This window comes from Pleurodeles waltl, chromosome 4_1 (assembly GCF_031143425.1).
Source record: "Pleurodeles waltl isolate 20211129_DDA chromosome 4_1, aPleWal1.hap1.20221129, whole genome shotgun sequence".
Classification (NCBI taxonomy): Eukaryota; Metazoa; Chordata; class Amphibia; order Caudata; family Salamandridae; genus Pleurodeles; species Pleurodeles waltl.
In genome coordinates, this window is record NC_090442.1 from 198,015,040 (window position 1) to 198,033,747 (window position 18,708).

The following is an 18,708-nucleotide window of genomic DNA, read 5'->3' on the forward strand; positions in this document are numbered from 1 at the left end:
CATCAAGATTCCTTAAAGTGCATCAGACTACGTGCAATACATCAACATATCTGTCTATCATAAAGTCCAAGTGTGCAGGTGAGTTCTTAAAGTGCAACGTCAAATACTGTGTAATACTGTCTATTACACACCTTGAGCACATCTCCTGCGACTGCTTACCTATTTGGAAAGATATTTAACACTTGCAAGGTGTCTAAATTAAGTGCAAATCTGCATTAGAAAGTCATCAAATTGTGTGCACTACATCAACATTATATGTCTATAATATGGTACAAGTAGGTTCTAAAGTGCAGAAGATCTTTTTGTGTAATATTTACTATTACGTACCTTGAACACATCTCCTGCAGGTACTCATGTATTTGGAGCATTCACAAAGTGCATTGGGTATTAGGGTTTATCCACATACATAGTATCCTAGTATTTCACACATTCTATATATCCACTATACTTCTCTAATTTAGTAAAGTACAAGAAGAAATGTAATTTCTACATATAAATATATATCAGTGTGAAAATTACCAGGGTCACCCTAAAGTGCAAGTGCCAGTTTAAAACACTGTACTTTTGTATGACAATTGTGCTGAATCACATTCTAATAAACATGAGAATAGAGCAAACAGACATGTAAATATGGGTTCTTTTGATCAAACCATTAAACGTTTGTCAGGAAAAGTTTGAGGAAATGTAACTATACTCCAAAGGGGGAGCGTACTCTAATAGAATCCCAAAACAATGAGATTTCCTCGAATGGGGCTAATGTTATTGATTGACATGAAGTTCTGTATCAGCGTTCAAACCCCAAGGGTGTTCAGTCCCAATGCATACAATCATTATGGATTCAAGTCTCCTCAGCATTATTTCTCTGTTTCCGCCTCCTGGTGGTTTAGCAACATGTTGTATGCTATATTATTTCATTCCTTCTGTGTTGCCATCATTCACCTTCTATTTATGTTTTGCAGCCGAACAGCAGAGGTCTTTGTTTTTGCTGGCATGCAAATGTTGTAGTATAGGCACGTTTAGCTTATTAATGGTGTGTCCTACATATGAGCCCACAGCAACATTCAATCGTATAAATCACGTTCTGTTTCAAAGGTGATCCTCTCCTTTATCACCTTCTTCTGTCCATCCTGAAATTCAAAGTGGGCTCCATTTTGACCATATAGGCACAACTTACATTTCTGGCACTTCCAAAGCCCTTTAGCCAGCCAGTTAGAAGCTCTTACCATCTTAGAACTTGCGTACTCCTAATTCCTTACCAATCGATCACCTATTGATGCTGTTTTTCTATAGGTGTACATGAGGTGTTCCAGCAATATTTTTCTAAAGGTTTCATCTAATTTTTGAATTTTCCAGTTCTGTTTTAAAAGATCCCCGATTTCAAAATTTGCTAAGTTGTAGTCCATTATATACCTAGGATTGTGTCTTTGCAGTTTTTCATTTTTGAGACAAGAAGATTCTCCCTTTTCTTATTCCTGGCTTTATTTAGGGCATCGTCTAGAACTTGTACAGGGTTACAGTGTATCTCCTCACTTGAAATCTGCAATACATTTCTGCTGCATGGTTTTCAAATGCCTCTTCTTCTCAACAGTTACATATTGCTCTGAGGAACACCCTATAGGGGACAATCCACTTCAACGCCCTTGGGTGACCACTACTTCCAAGTAATGTACTTTTACAGCTGGTGCTCTTCCTATGGATCCTGGTTCAGATTTTGTAATTCTTAATGTAAACACTATTATCCAGGTAGTTGATCTTGGTCTCACTGTTCTCATATGTAAACTTCAGATTTTGAGAATTATTTGTTATGGCTTGTTCTTGTTCTCTTCAGTCCATACTGTCTCCGCTTCCCAGAGGCCCACAGTCATGTTCACATATTGTGGACGCAAATTCCATCCCCTGCATTTCCTTGTTTCTGAAGGAAATAGCAGCCATTAAGAAGGTACACATTGTGATGGACACAGTAGGACACCATATCCAACAGCATGATGGAATGCTCCATCCAACTACCTGATCTGGACCTTAGAAAATACAAGCTTGAAGCCTATCATTATGTTGGATTGATGTGTATAACAAAACCACATCAATGGTGGTCATTAGGCAGGCAACCTTCCAGGGGATCCCATGTATCCTAGTCAGAAAGTCCACTGAGTGCCTGAGATACGATAAACAATTTGTTAAGTATAGAAAAAGAAAGATTTCAAGGAACCTGGTGGTGTTCTCAAGGAGTGAGCCAATCGAATTCATGACTGGTCTCCATGGAGGTTTTGACATATCCTTATGCAGCGTTGGCAAAAAATAAATAGTTGGTGTAGATATCTGTATTCATCATCTAGGAGATTTCTCTCATACCAATACTTTTGATGGTACTCATGTAAAAATGTGTTTGTTGGGTGCACTTCCATAGTGTTCTCTTTTATTTAGCTGTCTGTTTGCTTCCAATATATATTTGTCGCTATCCATTATCACAATATTGCCTCCTTTGTCAGAGGGTTTGATTATGCTATTCTGATCCTGTTGAAGATCACTGAGAGTATTCCAACTGTCGTAGGTCATGTTGGTCCTTACCAATTTATTGTTACTTATTGTTTTGTTCTTTCCATTTTATCTTATTCAATTGTACAATCATTAATTCTTGGAACAGTTCCACTTTATTTCCCGCAGGAATTTGGGGCCAGAATTTCAACCTTTGTTTACATTTACTTTTGCTGTCTCATCAGTGGGAATCCCCATATATTCACAGAGTTTCAGATCTGAAAGATCGTTAAATATACCCTATTACGCACTTGCTTCTCCTTCCCACTTTAACTCACTTTAACTCAGAAAGCGACGTCAGATGTGTTAGATCAGCAGTTGTTAATATAGAAGGTGATCCCAAAATGTTGTCTTTTCCAGATGACTCTGTTGTGAGAAGAGTAATTTTAACTTTAATTTTCTGGAAAACTTGTACCAACCAATACGGGGATTGGCTAGATGTATAGTTATTCTGAACAGAATGACAATCACTTATTTAGCAGGTTTATATGATGTCCTTCCAAATTCCTACTTGACAAATGTATTACTAGATTGTTGTATGTGTCACTATCTCCTACTGTTTCTTTCCTCTTCCTGCTTCTTTTGGATCTCCTTGTCCTAATCTTCTTGGTGGTGCACTTCCTCCACTTGGGGCTCCATTGCCCCCTCTCCTTGTGGTCATCTTATATAGCCTCATCTCCCACTAAAGTCCGATCTGGGCATTCAGGTTGTGGGGACCTCGTCCCCATCTCCACGCTGGAAGGGAGTGTCTCCAGATCCATCTTCTTTTCCATTCTGTGTCTATTGCAGTGTGTATGTGTGTGTATTTACATATATCCATCTATATCTAGATAGATGCCGACTGCAGTAGGCAGTTCTAGTTGGGATGAACTTTTCTCAAAGACTAAGTTAATAATTTTGGCGTTGATTGACAAATCTTTACAAATTTTTCCAAACTAGTTTGCCACTCACTTTAGGTGATTTGTGGAAAGTTTTGGGGTGGTTTATTAAGTGGTGGTGGAGGGGGGTTTGAGAAAAGGGGGGGAGGGGGGGCTAAAATGCTATTCCCATGCAAGGTCAATGGGGATTTTACAATTTTTAGACCCAGCTGCAGCCCGAACTGCTGAACAGAATTACACCAAATTAGGCAGAAACCTACATCAAGGTCCAGAAAGAGCCTTTTTTGGAATCTGGTATAAATTTGTTTAGTAGGTTCGGAGTTAATAAACGAAAAACGTCTAGATATCTAGGGACACAGAGATCTGTGGGTATTCGCAGATCCTAACTCAAAAACTAGGCCCTAATTGGCTGGCCCCACCTGAAAGGAAATTTGCGGCAGCCATTTTGTTTCTCGGCTGGTCCCAAGAGAGAAATTATAAATAAAATAAACAAGAAGAAAAACCACATTATGGTCAGGATGGAGGGCTCTCTGAGGGACTTCCCCTTATGGGCAAAAAATTTCCCCAATGTTTTTTAGGCAATCCATGGATCCGCTGATGTACTGCGGTCCTCAGCCCAAACCCCTAGTGAAAAACGGTGACGGATCTGTATACTAATGAAAAAAGTATGCAGCCACTCGCATAGCAAACCCCTGCTGTGCACGGCCAAAGGCTGTGCACGACTGTGGTTGTATTAACATGTGGAAATGATATATTACATTACATTAAAAAAACACAAATTCACTGAAAAAGAAAAATTAAAGGAACATTATAGTTAATGCTTGTTTCAGTGAAGCCCCCGGATAGGCCACGTCCCCAGGACATGTCTAATTTTGAATGTGGTGGTTGGGTGTATTTCTATGATTTTGTATGTTTGAAATGTGAGCCTAACTATAACGTCCCTGTAAACTGTGTTTTTTTCAGACATATAACAGCCCCTCCGACTAAGAGAGGACACCTGCCCTGAATAGAAGAGAAATGGGAGCACACAAGGACACATCTGATCCAGGTACACCACCTCCAGATATATCCTGGCCTGATCAAAATCATCTGCTCCTGGTCCTGATGCATTTCCTTAGAATGTGAGAAGTTAAAGGATTAAGTAAAACAAGCCTGTGATTGCTTAATCTTGTAATCAACAATACACTGTAAAACTAATGTGAACTGAATATTGATTGAATGATAAAATGACTTATTTTTCTCTTTTTCTTATCTATGTCCTTTTGTATTTGAAGAAATCTTGTAAACATCTGGGAAGCAACTACTTTACAAAATTGTCATAAAATGTGTGTTGGTAATTCTCACGTTTTTGGAATTAATATCATTTGATTGGGGCTTTTTGATTCCTCATACATAACTGGAAACCATATTTGAGCACTAAGTATGCTCTTAGATAAGTATTGTTAACAAAAGACAATTATTAACTAATCTTATCGGGTTGTATACTCACGTTATGCATTTCAATGAGTAGTATTAGGGTTGGTGCACTAGAACTGAGACCCTTCTCATGTTGATCAAGATAGGCCTCAAGAACTATATTGCCCATGCACTATGGTGAGTCAGATTTTATCAGGGCAAACTAAGGGACTACAGGCCTGGCCTGGTGAGAGATCTCAAATTGGAAAAGAACAGGTGTTCTGATCATTCAGAAAGGTCAAATGTCAGTTTACCTCTTCTTACAAATTACAGTTTATTTTAGTCTGGAGACTGGTGTCTACAGAATTCTTTAGCTTGGCAGTCAGAGAAAGACAAGTACCATGAACTATCTGTGCCCTGCTGGGGTATAGGCAGTGTGAAATAAAGAGCATGAGATTATAGTTTTTTTTTTATAACAGTTAAATATCTTCTAAATGAACTGCACAAATATGTCAAAGTATAGGTAGCTAGGAAAGCACCTTTTGTAATTCTGAAGTGCAATGGAAACACATATTTTAACAGGATCAAAACAAATACACATTTTTTACTTGGTGATGTGCAAATGAATTATTTGCTGAAACCCAATTTCCACACATTGTGTGTATGTTACAGAGTTTTATCAATAAAAGTGCATGTCAGTGGGAACGTTTGTGGCTAATTCAATGGAAATGTGCAGTCTGCAAATTACAGTGTACTAGCAAAACATGCTTTGGTAACATTTTTTTAAATGGAGAGTTTTTAAACATGAACTAAAAAAACATTCCTGCCCCCACCCTGATGATAATGCTATGAGTAAACTAAGAAGCAAATCTGGGGCCATGTGTACCCTATATCTGGGCTAAATTTGTATTATATAGGGAGCAAATGTTTAGTCTATTAAATCAAACAAAATACTTAACTCACATTGAAGTTGCCTCGTGATAATCAAGAAAAGGGCAATTTGGTGAAATAAAATATTTGCCTAGTATCACACATTTTGAGAGCAGTTTATGGGTCTAGCCATTAAAGTATAGTTCAATAGATTATTCAGGTAACTAGAATTGCAGGTCTGGTATCATTAAGATTTTGAGGCTTGTAAGGATGACAGCCCTTTCTCTTCGCCAAGGCACCAACCTGACAAACAGGGGTCTCGAACGGTGGCACAGAAGGCGATGGTTCAGAAGAGTCAGCATTGGACAGAGTGACAGCCCGCTTTGGTCACAAGGATACACCAGGTTGACAGCCCTTGATCTTCACCATATCTGGCATATGTGGATGGAGAACCGCAGCACAGAGGCCGATGGCCCGATCAGTGTGGTGGTCCTGACTGTAGGGGATCTAACAGTTTGCTTCAGGGATACACTGAACAGGGTCCACACTGGACCTCACTCCCACCAGGCACTATCCTCACTTGTCTTCTGGTTGCAGTGGCAGGCAGACGCTGGTGCTCTAGGCTGAATGATATCCCCAGGAGAACTAGCAGACCTTGGTCCCAGCCCTGGCCACAACAAACAAAAATCACGCTGAGCAACTAGTCGCTGATGTACAACTCTAGTTTGACAACTTTGGGAAGCCCAAGCTCCCCTTTTCATAATTTGTTTCCAGACGCAGACATGATTTAGAGTTTTAGTCTTTCAAGTTACGGGTGTTGGGGATGCCCACTTTGAAGTGCCCACTCCTCTGTCCAGTCTTTAGTCAAGGAAACAGCCTGTCACAGCAGGAGGAACTCCAAGCTTGACATCCCCACAACACAGGCCATGGGAGTGTCTAGAGGATCATACCTGGATGTCAACCTCACTGATATATGCCTACCAAAGGGTTACAAAGGTCCCAGCATTGGTCTCTATAATTCCCTGCCTCTGCAGTGTTTCCCTTATCAGCCCCATCATCTAACAATGTGTCTAGGACTCACTGACCAGTAACGTTTCCAGAGCCAAAGAACACCTTTAAAATGCACAAGAGAAGCTGTCTTTCCCTTACTCCTGCTCTAAGGAATGCAGGTAATCCACAAATTTGTTTGGGATGGCTCCTCCACATCTTTCTAAGGCCTTGAGTTTCCAATAAGGAATCCACAGCCCTTCATGTACTGTACCACACACAGTTGCACATACATTACAGTACACACGCATGCTGCACACCTAGCCAAGGCTGAATGTTGCCTCATGTTTAAGGTAAATAACTGCAGTCCTTAGACAGGGAAGTGGGACTCTGAATCTCGCAAAGACAATACTGGAGTGCTGATCATACGAACAGTCAACATACTATTTGTGGTGTGTCACATTTCACTTTGTGATCGTACATTCATTCATTTATTTATTGGGGTTGGTAAGTATACCAACCGGTATAAACATTGCATGTAAACCTTCCCCCTCCCCCAAGAAGCCTTGGACTGCTCAACCCTTGCTACCACTGAGAGTCAAGTGCTAAATGGGTAGCACTTGGCCCAGTAACCCAAAAGTCTATAATAGGTAGGGCCCCAGGACATCAGGAGTATTAAAAAAAACTTCAACCCCCTGGGTTGGGCAAAGTAGCTTCTGCTTGTCATGTGGCCCTCTAAAAGGGGGCCTGTCCCTGCCAGCTTCTGTAAGTGTGCCTTCAACCTTCTAGGGAGGTGTCTTATTACAAAATAAGGATTCTTTTGAAGCAAAGGAAATCCCACGGGGGCACTGTTGTATCTACCATGGTAATGCTTCTCTCATTTGGCTTGTCACTCTTCTGGGGCCGTCTAATGATCCTCGTATTTGTATCCTTGCATTTAATCCTTGTATTTGTATCCTATTGTCAGTAGCACTCCTTTTGAAATAGCCCCATGTGAAGGTGGCTATGCGGGATTAAAAGATGCAGAAGGATTACCAGTCCTAAAATAGATTTGAAGATTTGGACAGGGACTACTTTTTCTTTTTATATGCTGCTGGCCATCACAGTAAGTGTTCCAAACTCTTTGGATGAAAAGGTATTGTGTACCATTAAGTCTAGTATTGCCCCTAAAACCTGTATAATTCTGCAAAGGTTAAGGATATTGTCTTCTTGTTTAGATAAACACTATTTTGTTGAAGAGCTGTAATTAGTCTCTGGTCGATACTCTTGTGGCTTTGAGATAATTTCTCTTGGCTAGCCAATTGTCTAGATAAGGGAAAATCTGGCGGCTTTGCTTTCTCAGATGAGTTGCTTGGGAAAATCCTCAAGGAGTCCAAACAGCAGGACTTTGAACTGACAGTGGTGAACAGCCACATAAAATCTCAGGAATGTGTGATGACTGGGATGGATTGTTGTATAAACACACACTTCCATTTGGTCCAGAGAGGTCATGTAACCGCCTTGTTGGAGCAGTTGAATAACTTCTAGTAAAGTGACTATGTAAAGTGCTTCTTTCTTTAGATTTTTTAGTTTCAAAATTGGCCTCCATTCTCCTTATTTCTTTTCTATTAGGAAAAGGAGAAAAATAGGCCTAAATTTAGCTGGGATTTTGGAACTTGTTCTACTGCATCTTTCTGCAATGTAATGCAAATTTCTGCTTGTAACAGACTAAGAAGTTGATGGACCCACTGGTGGGAGATCTAGGTGGTGGTTTCCGAATGAATTGGTGTGTAGCCAAATCATATAATGTCCAATATGCAGAAATTAGATGTATCATCAGCCTATTGTCCAAAAAAATTAGATTTTCATGGATTCTGACAGCATGTCTGTTGGGCTGACTGGTAAGGTTGTTAATCCCTCTCAAAGAAAACTAGTCCATTCCCTATGCTCCTACAAGGGCTGAGGTTGTTTTTGTTGTAGGACACCTAAAGGTCTTGCTGTGTTTGTATGTCTGGTTCGGCTCACATGAGAGCTGCTTCATCTATATGCCACCCAAAGAGAGAATATCTCTGTCATATGACAGGTCTATCATTCTACTTTTTATCTCTTGTCTAAAACAGGTGGGACGAAGCCAGCCAACCTTTGCTGAGCAAGACAGCAGCACAGGCTAATTGTCTTCATCCTGTTGATAAATGTCCTTTGCAGTATTTATGATTGCCGAAGAGGTTTTCTCCCCTTCAACAAGAATTACTTTTGCTTTGACCTTCTTACCACTGGACTGGTAATCAAGATATGGCCCAATATATGACTACATCAGACAGTCATATTGTGCAAAAATTGCTAGAGCGTGGTTTGTCCTGATTGATGTTGCTAATGAAAATAGTTTACAATATTGTTGAGCCTTCTGATCTCTCTGTAGGGCGGCACAGACAGTGCATGGAGGATTTCCTGATCATGACTGGGCTGCCTGCATTATCACTGACTGCACTAGGGCGAAACAAGAAAAATGGACCATTTTCGAGTGCCCTATATATTTTGTCCAATCTAAGAATTACCTCCGCTACTGTGGCTGGTGTTGTCATTTCTTTTAGTCTTTTAGGCAAAAGTGCTCAATGATTGGTATTTTGTTGTTTTTATTATAGATCTAATACAGTAAACAGTTGTTTTTCTTTATTGGCTCTGGCAAATTGAATCTAGTGGATGACCTTTGGATGAGATTGTGGAAACCCCCAATGTCATCTGGACCTGAATCCACTATAGGAGGCGTGACAACATCTGAAATGGATGCTATGTAGCCATTCAATTCCGAGCCAGTACACTGTGGAGTGACTGGATGCATGTGACCTTCGTCTTAGTTATCATTCGAGTATGGGGCGCTGTGGCTGGTGGATTACATGGAGTTACCATACGGAAAAGCTTTGCCAAAGGTGTTGAAGGTATTTGTATTATAGGAATGTGGACAGGTGTGCATGGTGTGCTTGGCCTTGTGTGAGGCCTTGACTGAGGCTTCGACTGAGGTTTTGGAGGCTGGATTGCAGGACTGAAATCAACACAATAGCTTTGGAACATTTGATGCACAAATCTGACTAATGCAATGGGAACCTTGAACATTGCTTCCTCTGATGTCTGATAGAAGGATGATATCAATTTTGCCAAGTTTCATCATAGTTTTCAAAAGGTTAGTAAGAACCTCTGGCAATAGGATCTTGAGGGTGAGTAGTGTCAGCTGAACAGACATCTTTCCATCTCCCTGTATTCTTCTTCATCCAGGCTGTGATATTTGATCATTAATAGTGTTTGACCCTTTGAAGGTTCACAAGGTCAGCCATCATCTTCACCACGTTCCCCAGAACCTTCCGTATCCAAAAGTCTTTGCGGCGAGCATGGAGATACCTTAGGAGGTGACATGTTTTCCGGCTTTCAAAGGCACTGGCAATCCTTTTTCTGAGATGAGGGTAATTTTGAGAGATTTTCTTTTGTGATAGGTTAAGTTTGAGGACGGGGCCTTCTTTGAAGTAATTATTGTCATTACCGTCATTGACTGCATTGTCATGGCCAAGCTGGTGTTGCCTTTGAAACGGTCAACAAAGGTGTCATTATAGTAGCTGTTGTTGCCATCTATAGCAATCTTGATGATGAGGATTTCTCATTGGACAAACTTGCTGACTGGAATTCCGGTTTCCTGGATGATGATGGTCTCGTCGACAACGTTTTCATCAACTGAGATGCTGGTCTTGTCAACAATGACATCGTTCACTTTGAATTTGAAATAGTATGCTAGGAGGTTTTTCTGGGGGGCGTGGCCAAGATTGCGGCGTGAACGGATACGTCTGAAGGGTCTCTGCCTGTTGGGCCCGGAAAACAGCATAGCGTCCCCGGACCCCCATCTCGACCGCTCCTTCGGAGCTCTGTCGCGACCGGGGAGCTGAGGAGAGTGGTCCGAAGCTGAGGCAGAGCCGGCGAAGGGGCTGCTACGAGCTGGGCCACTGGAGAGGCCCGAGACACGTGGGCCACGCTGCCTGGTGGGGACGGGGTCTCCGGCCCACACGCGATGAGAGACAAGCCGGGGGGCCAAAGAACCAGCAATCGGCGGACTGGGCCGCGGAGGTAACGGGTTGGGGGGCAGAGTCTGGATTGTAAGGCTGCGGCGCGCAACACCGGCCCCCCCAGCCTCTGAAACATCAGCGACCCTGGTTGCAGGCCCCTGGGGGTCCCAAAGAGGATAGGTGGGGAAAGCTGAGCCCCCTCCATCCCCCTTGATATATTGGCTGTCGGCGGTCACGGTGACCTGGTGAGCAGCGCAGTGGGAGGCGAGGACTCGGCGGGGTCGATCAGCCCGCAGTGGTGCTCAGCATTGGAGCGCATCGGAGGAGGTTGCCTTCCTACGAGAGCTAGTGTGGGTCCCCATCGGGGGCTGTGAGGGCCGATGGCTTTCATCAAATCAAAGCGAGATCAGTCGGTCCGGGAGATGCTGACTAGATCCCATCCATAGCAGAGCAAACACGCCGAAACACAAGGGCTTGCAGACAAGGGAGATAGGGAGGACGACGGGGCAGCACAAGTTACAAAAGGATTCCTCATATCCTTATTCAACTCTCTGAGGACGAATCTTCAGGAGCTACGAAGTGATTTCTCCCAGGAGATGCGGGAGTTGCGTGCTGATCTCACCTCATTAGGGGAAAGAGTGTCCGGCATGGAGGACAATGAGATATCCAGAGGTGACGAAGTCAAACAACTCCAACAAGAGATTATTCGCTTGCGCGAACGACAGGAGCAACTGCAGAAAGCGTCCGAGGATCTGGAAAATCGTTCCCGTCGCCACAATATACGCATTAGGGGGGCTCCTCATGGGGCTGACGGGGACAACATCAGAGAGTATGCTACGCTTTGTTTCGCTCACTCCTGGGCCTAGAGAGTAAGCAGGAGATCAGGGAACTGGGGTGCAGCCTAGCATGTGTCCACAATTTCGTGACCAAAGAAGGTATTCTCCAAAAGGCGCAGAATCAACCCAAGATCCATTTTAGGGGGCACACCTTGCTGCTCTATCAGGACCTCTTTCTACTTACATTGCAGAAGCGTAGAGAATTTAAGCCCATCACAGACTACCTCCGGGCTAACGCCACATCTTACAGTTGGGGCCACCTCTTCCGACTTATATTCCGCTGGGCTGACCAGACACGGCTGGTGAAATCGCCTTACGAGGCCCGACGGATCCGAAACCTGGAGGGGGCCAAGAACGGGGCGAAGTCCCCCAGGGGTTGGGGGGGGAGGGGCCCCAGAGAGTCGCCCTGGCTGGAGACGGAAGGAACGGAAACGAAGACCACCACGACCATCATCCACGGAGAGACCTCTCAAGAGACAATCTGTTCTGAATAGCATTGTTGCTAGCGCTGCCCATAGTCGCCGTCTGCTGCCAGATGTCGATGGGGACATCCGTGGGCCGTCCTGAAAGCCTGGAGGTGACGGGCACTTACGCGGGGCACTCCAACTCTATGAGATAACCCCGAACCTGGTTCGAAACCTCGATTTTTCCTGGACTTCCTATTGAGGACTTAATCGTTGTTAGATGTGCACCTGTTGTGCCGTTCTGTTAGTAACAGTATGCTCCCCCCGCAAGAAATGCCTTTTGGCACACATACCCATAAACCACCACATAGACACATCATCTAGGGCTGCCTTCATGTCCGGAGTACTCACAGTACACGGATACCACAGCTTTAAACCCCACATCCATACACTTGACACTTAAGTGCCTAAGCCTCAATGTCCGAGTCCTTAATAATCCCTCAATAAGATTGGCGATTCTCTCCTATCTTGAGTGGTCAGAGAGCCATATATGCCTACTACAAGAGACACATCTGCTGGCCAAAGACACATACTGTATGCGCTCCAAATGGTTCCCTCAACAATACTGGTCTTCAGCTCCCATTAAACACGGAGGGGTGGCGATCTTGGTTTCTAAAACATTCCCAGTGGAATTCCTCAACAAGATTCATGAGATAAAGGGCAGATATTTAGCTTACAGAGTGTGAATAGATTCATTCCATCACACAATAGCTAACATTTATGCACCTAATACACAACAACAGGCATTCATGGCGCAGGCTCTCTCTTCGACACTCACCACCCCGACAGAGCTATACTCGTGGGAGTGGACTTCAACCTGGTTATGGATGACGACCTAGATCGGTCAGGGCAACGAAATGGGCAGACGGGGGCTCTTACTCCAGCAGATAGATGATATCTGGCAGAAGGCTCACCCAAGCCTTCGAGACTATTCGTTTTACTCAGCTGCCACAAAGACTTATACACGCACAGACTATTTTCTGGCTTCTTCTGAATTCCAATCGCAGGTCCAGGAGACCACAGTAGAGCCCTGTGCTCTGGCTTACCACCCCCCTATAATGTTAACAGCCCGACTCAATCTCAACCGAGCTCCGAGTCCTGGTTGGTGTTTGCGGGATAAGATATTGCAATCACAGAGTGCAGTAGACGCGCTGAGACAGACGATTACAGATTACCTTAGCCGAAATGATGATGGGCATATCCTTCCGACGACACTCTGGGAAGTGCTTAAAGTAGTACGTGGAGAGGTGATTTCGCTCTTGACAAGGGAAAACAAGGCCCGGAGAGAACAGAGGATGTCGTTAGAACAGAGGGTGGCTGTACTGGAACGCTCCCACAAACACGCGGGAGCTCCAAGAGTTTGGAGTGAACTGGAGAAAAACAGTGTCCAATTGAAACTATTAGACTGGGATCGGGCCGAGTATGCTATAGCACGGCTCAAACATAAATACTATATAGGGGGCAATCGCTGAGGGAAGTTACTTGCCCACAAACTAAGGGCACAACTCCACGCTAACACCATCAAGATGGTGCGCTCCCCCTCTCGGGGAGAGGCGTGCACTGATATGCAAATTGCGGAAGCGTTTTCTGAATTCTACAGAGAGTTATCCGCGGCAGACACCGAGATCCCCCTTGATCCCTAAGCATATCTCACTGACTGCACAATCACTCCAGTCTTAGAAAAGGATGCAGCTCTCCATGACAAACCAATCCTAATAGAAGAAGTGATTTCGGCCATTTCCCGTCTGAAGGTCGGGAAGTCGCCAGGACCGGATGGCTACACCCCCCTTTTCTATACAACGTTCTGTCCTGAGCTGGCCCCAATACTCACACGACTCTTCAATTCATTCACATAGACCAAAACTCTCGCTCCCAGCATGCTAGATGCGATTGTCACACTAATTCACAAGCCCGGAAAGGACATGGAGGAATGTGGCTCGTACCGGCCCATCTCCCTTCTAAACATAGATGCCAAGCTGTTCTCTAGCATCTTAGCGCAACGCCTCAACCCTCACATGCTGGGGATTATTGACCCGGATCAGGCGAGTTTTATACCCCACCGACAGTCTGGAGACAACACGAAGCGACTTTTACATCTTATAGACAAAACACACAGATCGCGCAAGGAGGCACTCCTCCTTAGTATTGACACGGAGAAGGCGTTTGACAGAGTGCATTGGCCTTATCTCTAACAGGTGTTCGAGCGTTTCGGGGTTGGTCCGATACTTCTGAACTGGATAAAATGTGTTTATCAAGAACCCAAAGCAGTGGTTCAAGTCAGTGGCACGTTGTCAAGGCCATTTCCGATAAGGCGAGGAACGAGACAGGTCTGTCCGCTTTCCCCGCTTCTATTTGCTCTCTACATGGAGCCTTTGGCACAGAGACTGCGGGCCAATCCCCTTATAACGGGCATTAAATTTGGGGGCGACTACCACCTTCTTAGCCTCTATGCAGATGATGTGATCCTTACTCTGTTGGAACCCATGGTCTCAGTCCTGGCGCTCACTGACGCTCTACATACATTTGGTTCCACTTCAGGCTTCAAAGTAAACACACAGAAATCGCACATTCTGAACCTGTCGGTCCTCCCTGAGCACGAGGGTGAACTGCACTCTAAATTCCCCTTTGTCTGGACATCCTTGCATGTCCAGTACCAAAATTTATATTGGACTGGAAATCTGCACGCATCTCGGGCCACACACTGTACCTTCCTAAGAGTGAAGGGGGGCTTGCGTTCGCATGCCTCTTGAAATATCAAGCGGCTCAGTTACATTTCATGCTGGAGTGGAGTCGCCCGCTCACTGAGAAACAATGGTGTTTCATGGACCAAGCTGTCGCGAGGTCCCATATTTGAAGGAGCCCTGGCTGCGGCGCAGACACAGAGCGACGGGGTTATACTCTTCCCCTATCACTAGCGCGACCTTCCGGGTCTGGGACACGGTGGCGACCAGAAGCGGTTTGACGACCTTTCCCTCCCCTATGACTCCGATTTGCGCGAATCCCCACTTCACCCCCGGCCTGAAATCCGAGGGCTTTCAGCAATGGCATGACAGGGGATGCAGGAGGGTGGGGAGCCTATTCGACACAGGTGGCATTATACCCTTTAAACGCCTAAAAGAAGCATATGGACTCACAGAAGCAGACCGACTGACATATTATCAAGTTAGACACTGGGTGCTCCAACCACGGTCAAGCCCCTAGTATCGAGACCGCTCACGGCATTCGAGAAGTGGTTAGTGACCAAAAATAGACAAGTGGCTGATTTCCAAAATCTATAAGCACCTTCAAACAGCCACACCATCTCCCAAAACTAAGGGACAGAAAAGATGGGAGACTGAGTTGGAGAGAGACCTAACAGAGGAGGAATGGGAAGGAATACACTACAGGACACATCACACAGCCCATAACATACCAGGGATAGAAACAGCTTATAAGTTCTCAACATATTGGTACTCTACCCCTGCGAGAAAACACGTGTGGGATCCCACTAAATCTGAACTTTGTTGGAGGGGGTGTGGAAACACGGGCACACTTATACACCTGCTATGGCACTGTCCCAGCTGAAACGATACTGGAGTAATATCCTAGACAAAATAGAGTATTCCACACAGAGATTCCCAACATTCACTATTCTGGGCTTGCCCAACCCTCTTACCTTCCCCCTCAGCTCTTTGAGAGGACGGCAGATCGCCCTTGCCCTCAACGCGGTTCAGCAGACGATACTAGCCCTGTGGGGCACGGACAAGATTCCGAGCTACACATCATGGCTCCACAAACTCTGGTTCATTCTAGCGATGGAGAAATTATCGCTGGCGACTGAAAAGCGAGCAGAAGAAATGGCCGCATTGTGGAGACCCTTTATACAGATTCTGTCTGCTGAATTTAATGAACTTACTTGCCCTGCATATTTAAAGACCCTGCGTCTGCTGCAGGACAGGTGATTCTCACATGGGTAGTCAGAGCCACCCGTCTGGGATCTGGATCCTGGAGAAGGCGGACAGCTAGTCTGAGTGCTTGTGGGAGTGGAAATAAGAGAATTTCGGCGTGACAACAGGAGGGAGCTGCTTCTTTTTTTTTTCCTGCCAATTGTTTTTGTTGACTGTTAACTGATTGGTACTACTATATATGAGATAAAGACTACAGCAGCTCTCTCTGCCAAAATCCATATTAAATTGTATGAAGGGAGAGTCACCAACGCTGCCGGCCTGTAAGGTTACAGGCGTATAGCTGTATACCATGTTCCTTTCTCTCTTTCTTTAATTCAAAATATAAATAAACAGATTTGATCCGTAAGTGGTTTTCCTGGAAATGGATGGCTCTGAAGATAGATTTCAGGCTTACTTTGAAGAAGTTAATTAAGTTAGCACCACTATATCCACTACATCACTCACCTTCTCTTACACATTTTGTGTATGATTTTCTTAGAGGTTCCTAAGACGTTGAGGATTTTTGTTCAGAAGGTTTAAAAGTGGTCAAAGGGAGAATGCATTCTTTTTTGCTTTTACCAGATAATTTTGAGGCACCTTCATATTCCTCTTCAGAGATTTGAGTTTCTCTTGAACTAGAATTTTAGAGCCATAACAAAAGTCTAGATTCTTGATCTTTTAGGGGTTTTGTTGAAAAAGTTTGCCATATCTTACAACTATTAGCCATGTTGTCAGGAAACAAGCAATATATGCAGTCCTTGAGGGGATCTTCAGAATGAACTCTTTTCCTGCCACAGGTACCATGGTCTAAAAATACCTTTTTGAGAGGATTCAGCTGCATCTGATCTTAAATATGACAGATATATTCTCAGTAAAACAGAAACAAGCAGAGGTAGCCCACTTGACTGACTGGCTGAGTAGAGCTCAAGGGCCTTCTTTCACACACAACTGGCAGAGGAAATCTGAGCATGGTGACTTGGAGAGGGAAGGGTGAAGAGTGTGCTGGATGCTGAACTTTGGATCTTTTAAAATGGTTTGAATAGGCTACTTCTGTGACTATGTCAAAGCTTTTTGCCTTTCGTTAACAATGTACTGCTCTTCTCTCTATGTTTACCCTGGGAATCCTAGCTCAATGACTAACGATTCAAGCATGTGAAACTATCAAAAAATCACTTTTGGAGAACAAAAAGAATACAATTGGAAAAACAGTTTTTAAATGAAATCTCTAGGGATTCATTAAACAAGAGGGGGGAATAATGTATGCAGGACAGCTTCTAGTGAATGTTCTATGGGACATTATGCAGAGAAATTCCAAGTGAGAAGATAGGCAAGTCACAATGACATGTTATATTTTGACTGAGCTACAGCAAATCCAGATGCCTATTTTTGCCAGAAAAAGTATTAAAAATCTGACAGGTTGTGAAATGGGTGAATTGGCAAAGGACAAAAGACCAACAAAGCAGATGCTACAAGGGCATGGCTTCCCTTCAAACAAATAAAACTAACTTTTTAGTCTCGTCTCAAAGAGAAGATGGGATTGTTACTACAATGCTTGGACACCTGCTTCATATTCATCTCTCCTGACGGGAGTGCCACAAGAATCATGTCTGCTCCCTCAGGGTCTACACAGAGGAAGCCACAGCAAACACACCCAGTCGCCTATAACCAATGCAGCAAATGGGGGTGCCATGCTTTCCTGTGTGCAGAGTGTGGATTATGTTTGAGTAATGCTGCACAATAATGGTAAATGATGCCACTGCACAGCCTACTCCACTGTAGGGTCTGTACTCTAAAAACACAGGTGAAAAGGTGCTTAAACGTTAATGCAAAAGCTCATACTTTAAATGTGACCATTCCACAGTGACAATCAGAAAATGAAAACAAGACCTTGGTGCTTCACCTATGAATAGAAATACTTTTATTTCATGCTGGTACTTTTAGCATGGTGTAAGACATCTAGGTGGTTTAAAAATACCAGACACCAAGTTAAGAACTTATATGTCAGTAGGACTTCCACTGAGTTATTAGCAATGTATAGCAATGGCAAGAAAGAGCCCACCATAACACGCATGTACTATGTCAGAAAACACAACACGCATGTACTATGTCAGAAAGCACAAGTCATCATTTGTGCAGCACAAAGGTCTCATTTTCATAAGAACGACAGTGCACGCCATTGTTAAGGAGCCTCAAAAGTGTTCAAAGCTTTTTGTTCTGCCGCTCAACAGTACATCCATTTGATGGCCTCTTAAAGGATGGTAGCCATGTCAAGCTTTTTGAAGGAGAGCAGCAATAGGAGCAGGTTCAACTGGTTAGTGAGTTAGTACTGGTGATACTTAAAGCAGCAGTGCATAAGTAGAGTGAATTATTTGATCCCTCCCAGAAAGCCCCAGCATTAGCAGGCCACCTCGGTGCATGCGCCACACTCTTAGAGAGAAGTCTTACGACATAGACCTCAGTCTGGAGAACTGATGCTTTTCTTTTCAGTTCCTCTCCTTGAGCTTCCTTCGCACTTAGTTCCTCTTTGAGTTGTTCTACCTGTTACAACATTTATTGACGTTATTGTTTGACAGGTGACAAGTGGTACATAATTTCAGAGAACAGAGCACAACATAAATTGAATCAAACACTTTTTTCCTCTTGTATAGCTGCACAACGAGAAGGTGACACCAAAACAGCTAGTTTCAAGTAAATTATCTGAGAATGTGCTTTCCAAAGAAAAAATAGAGCAACAAATATGTTAAAACCTAAGTTATCTTACCACAGCACAGAACAAAGACTGAGAATAAAGAGAT

At 43.9% G+C, this 18,708-nt stretch overlaps 1 protein-coding gene across 8 annotated transcripts in view; it reads right to left on the reverse strand.

The window, feature by feature from the left end:
- Positions 1 to 18,708, reverse strand: part of ERC1 (ELKS/RAB6-interacting/CAST family member 1) — a 1,341,708-nt gene that overhangs the window by 989,051 nt on the left and 333,949 nt on the right. For 5 of the 8 annotated variants that reach the window (XR_011202236.1, XM_069228108.1, XM_069228104.1 and 2 more), the window contains exon 6: positions 18,368 to 18,451. The exons of the other annotated variants lie outside the window; for them this stretch is intronic. Coding sequence is in view for 4 of the 5 variants with exons in the window: in XM_069228108.1 (XP_069084209.1) it covers positions 18,368 to 18,451 (84 nt within the window). In the remaining variant the exon portion in view is untranslated. The remainder of the gene's footprint in view (positions 1 to 18,367; positions 18,452 to 18,708) is intronic. 8 annotated transcript variants of the gene reach the window in all.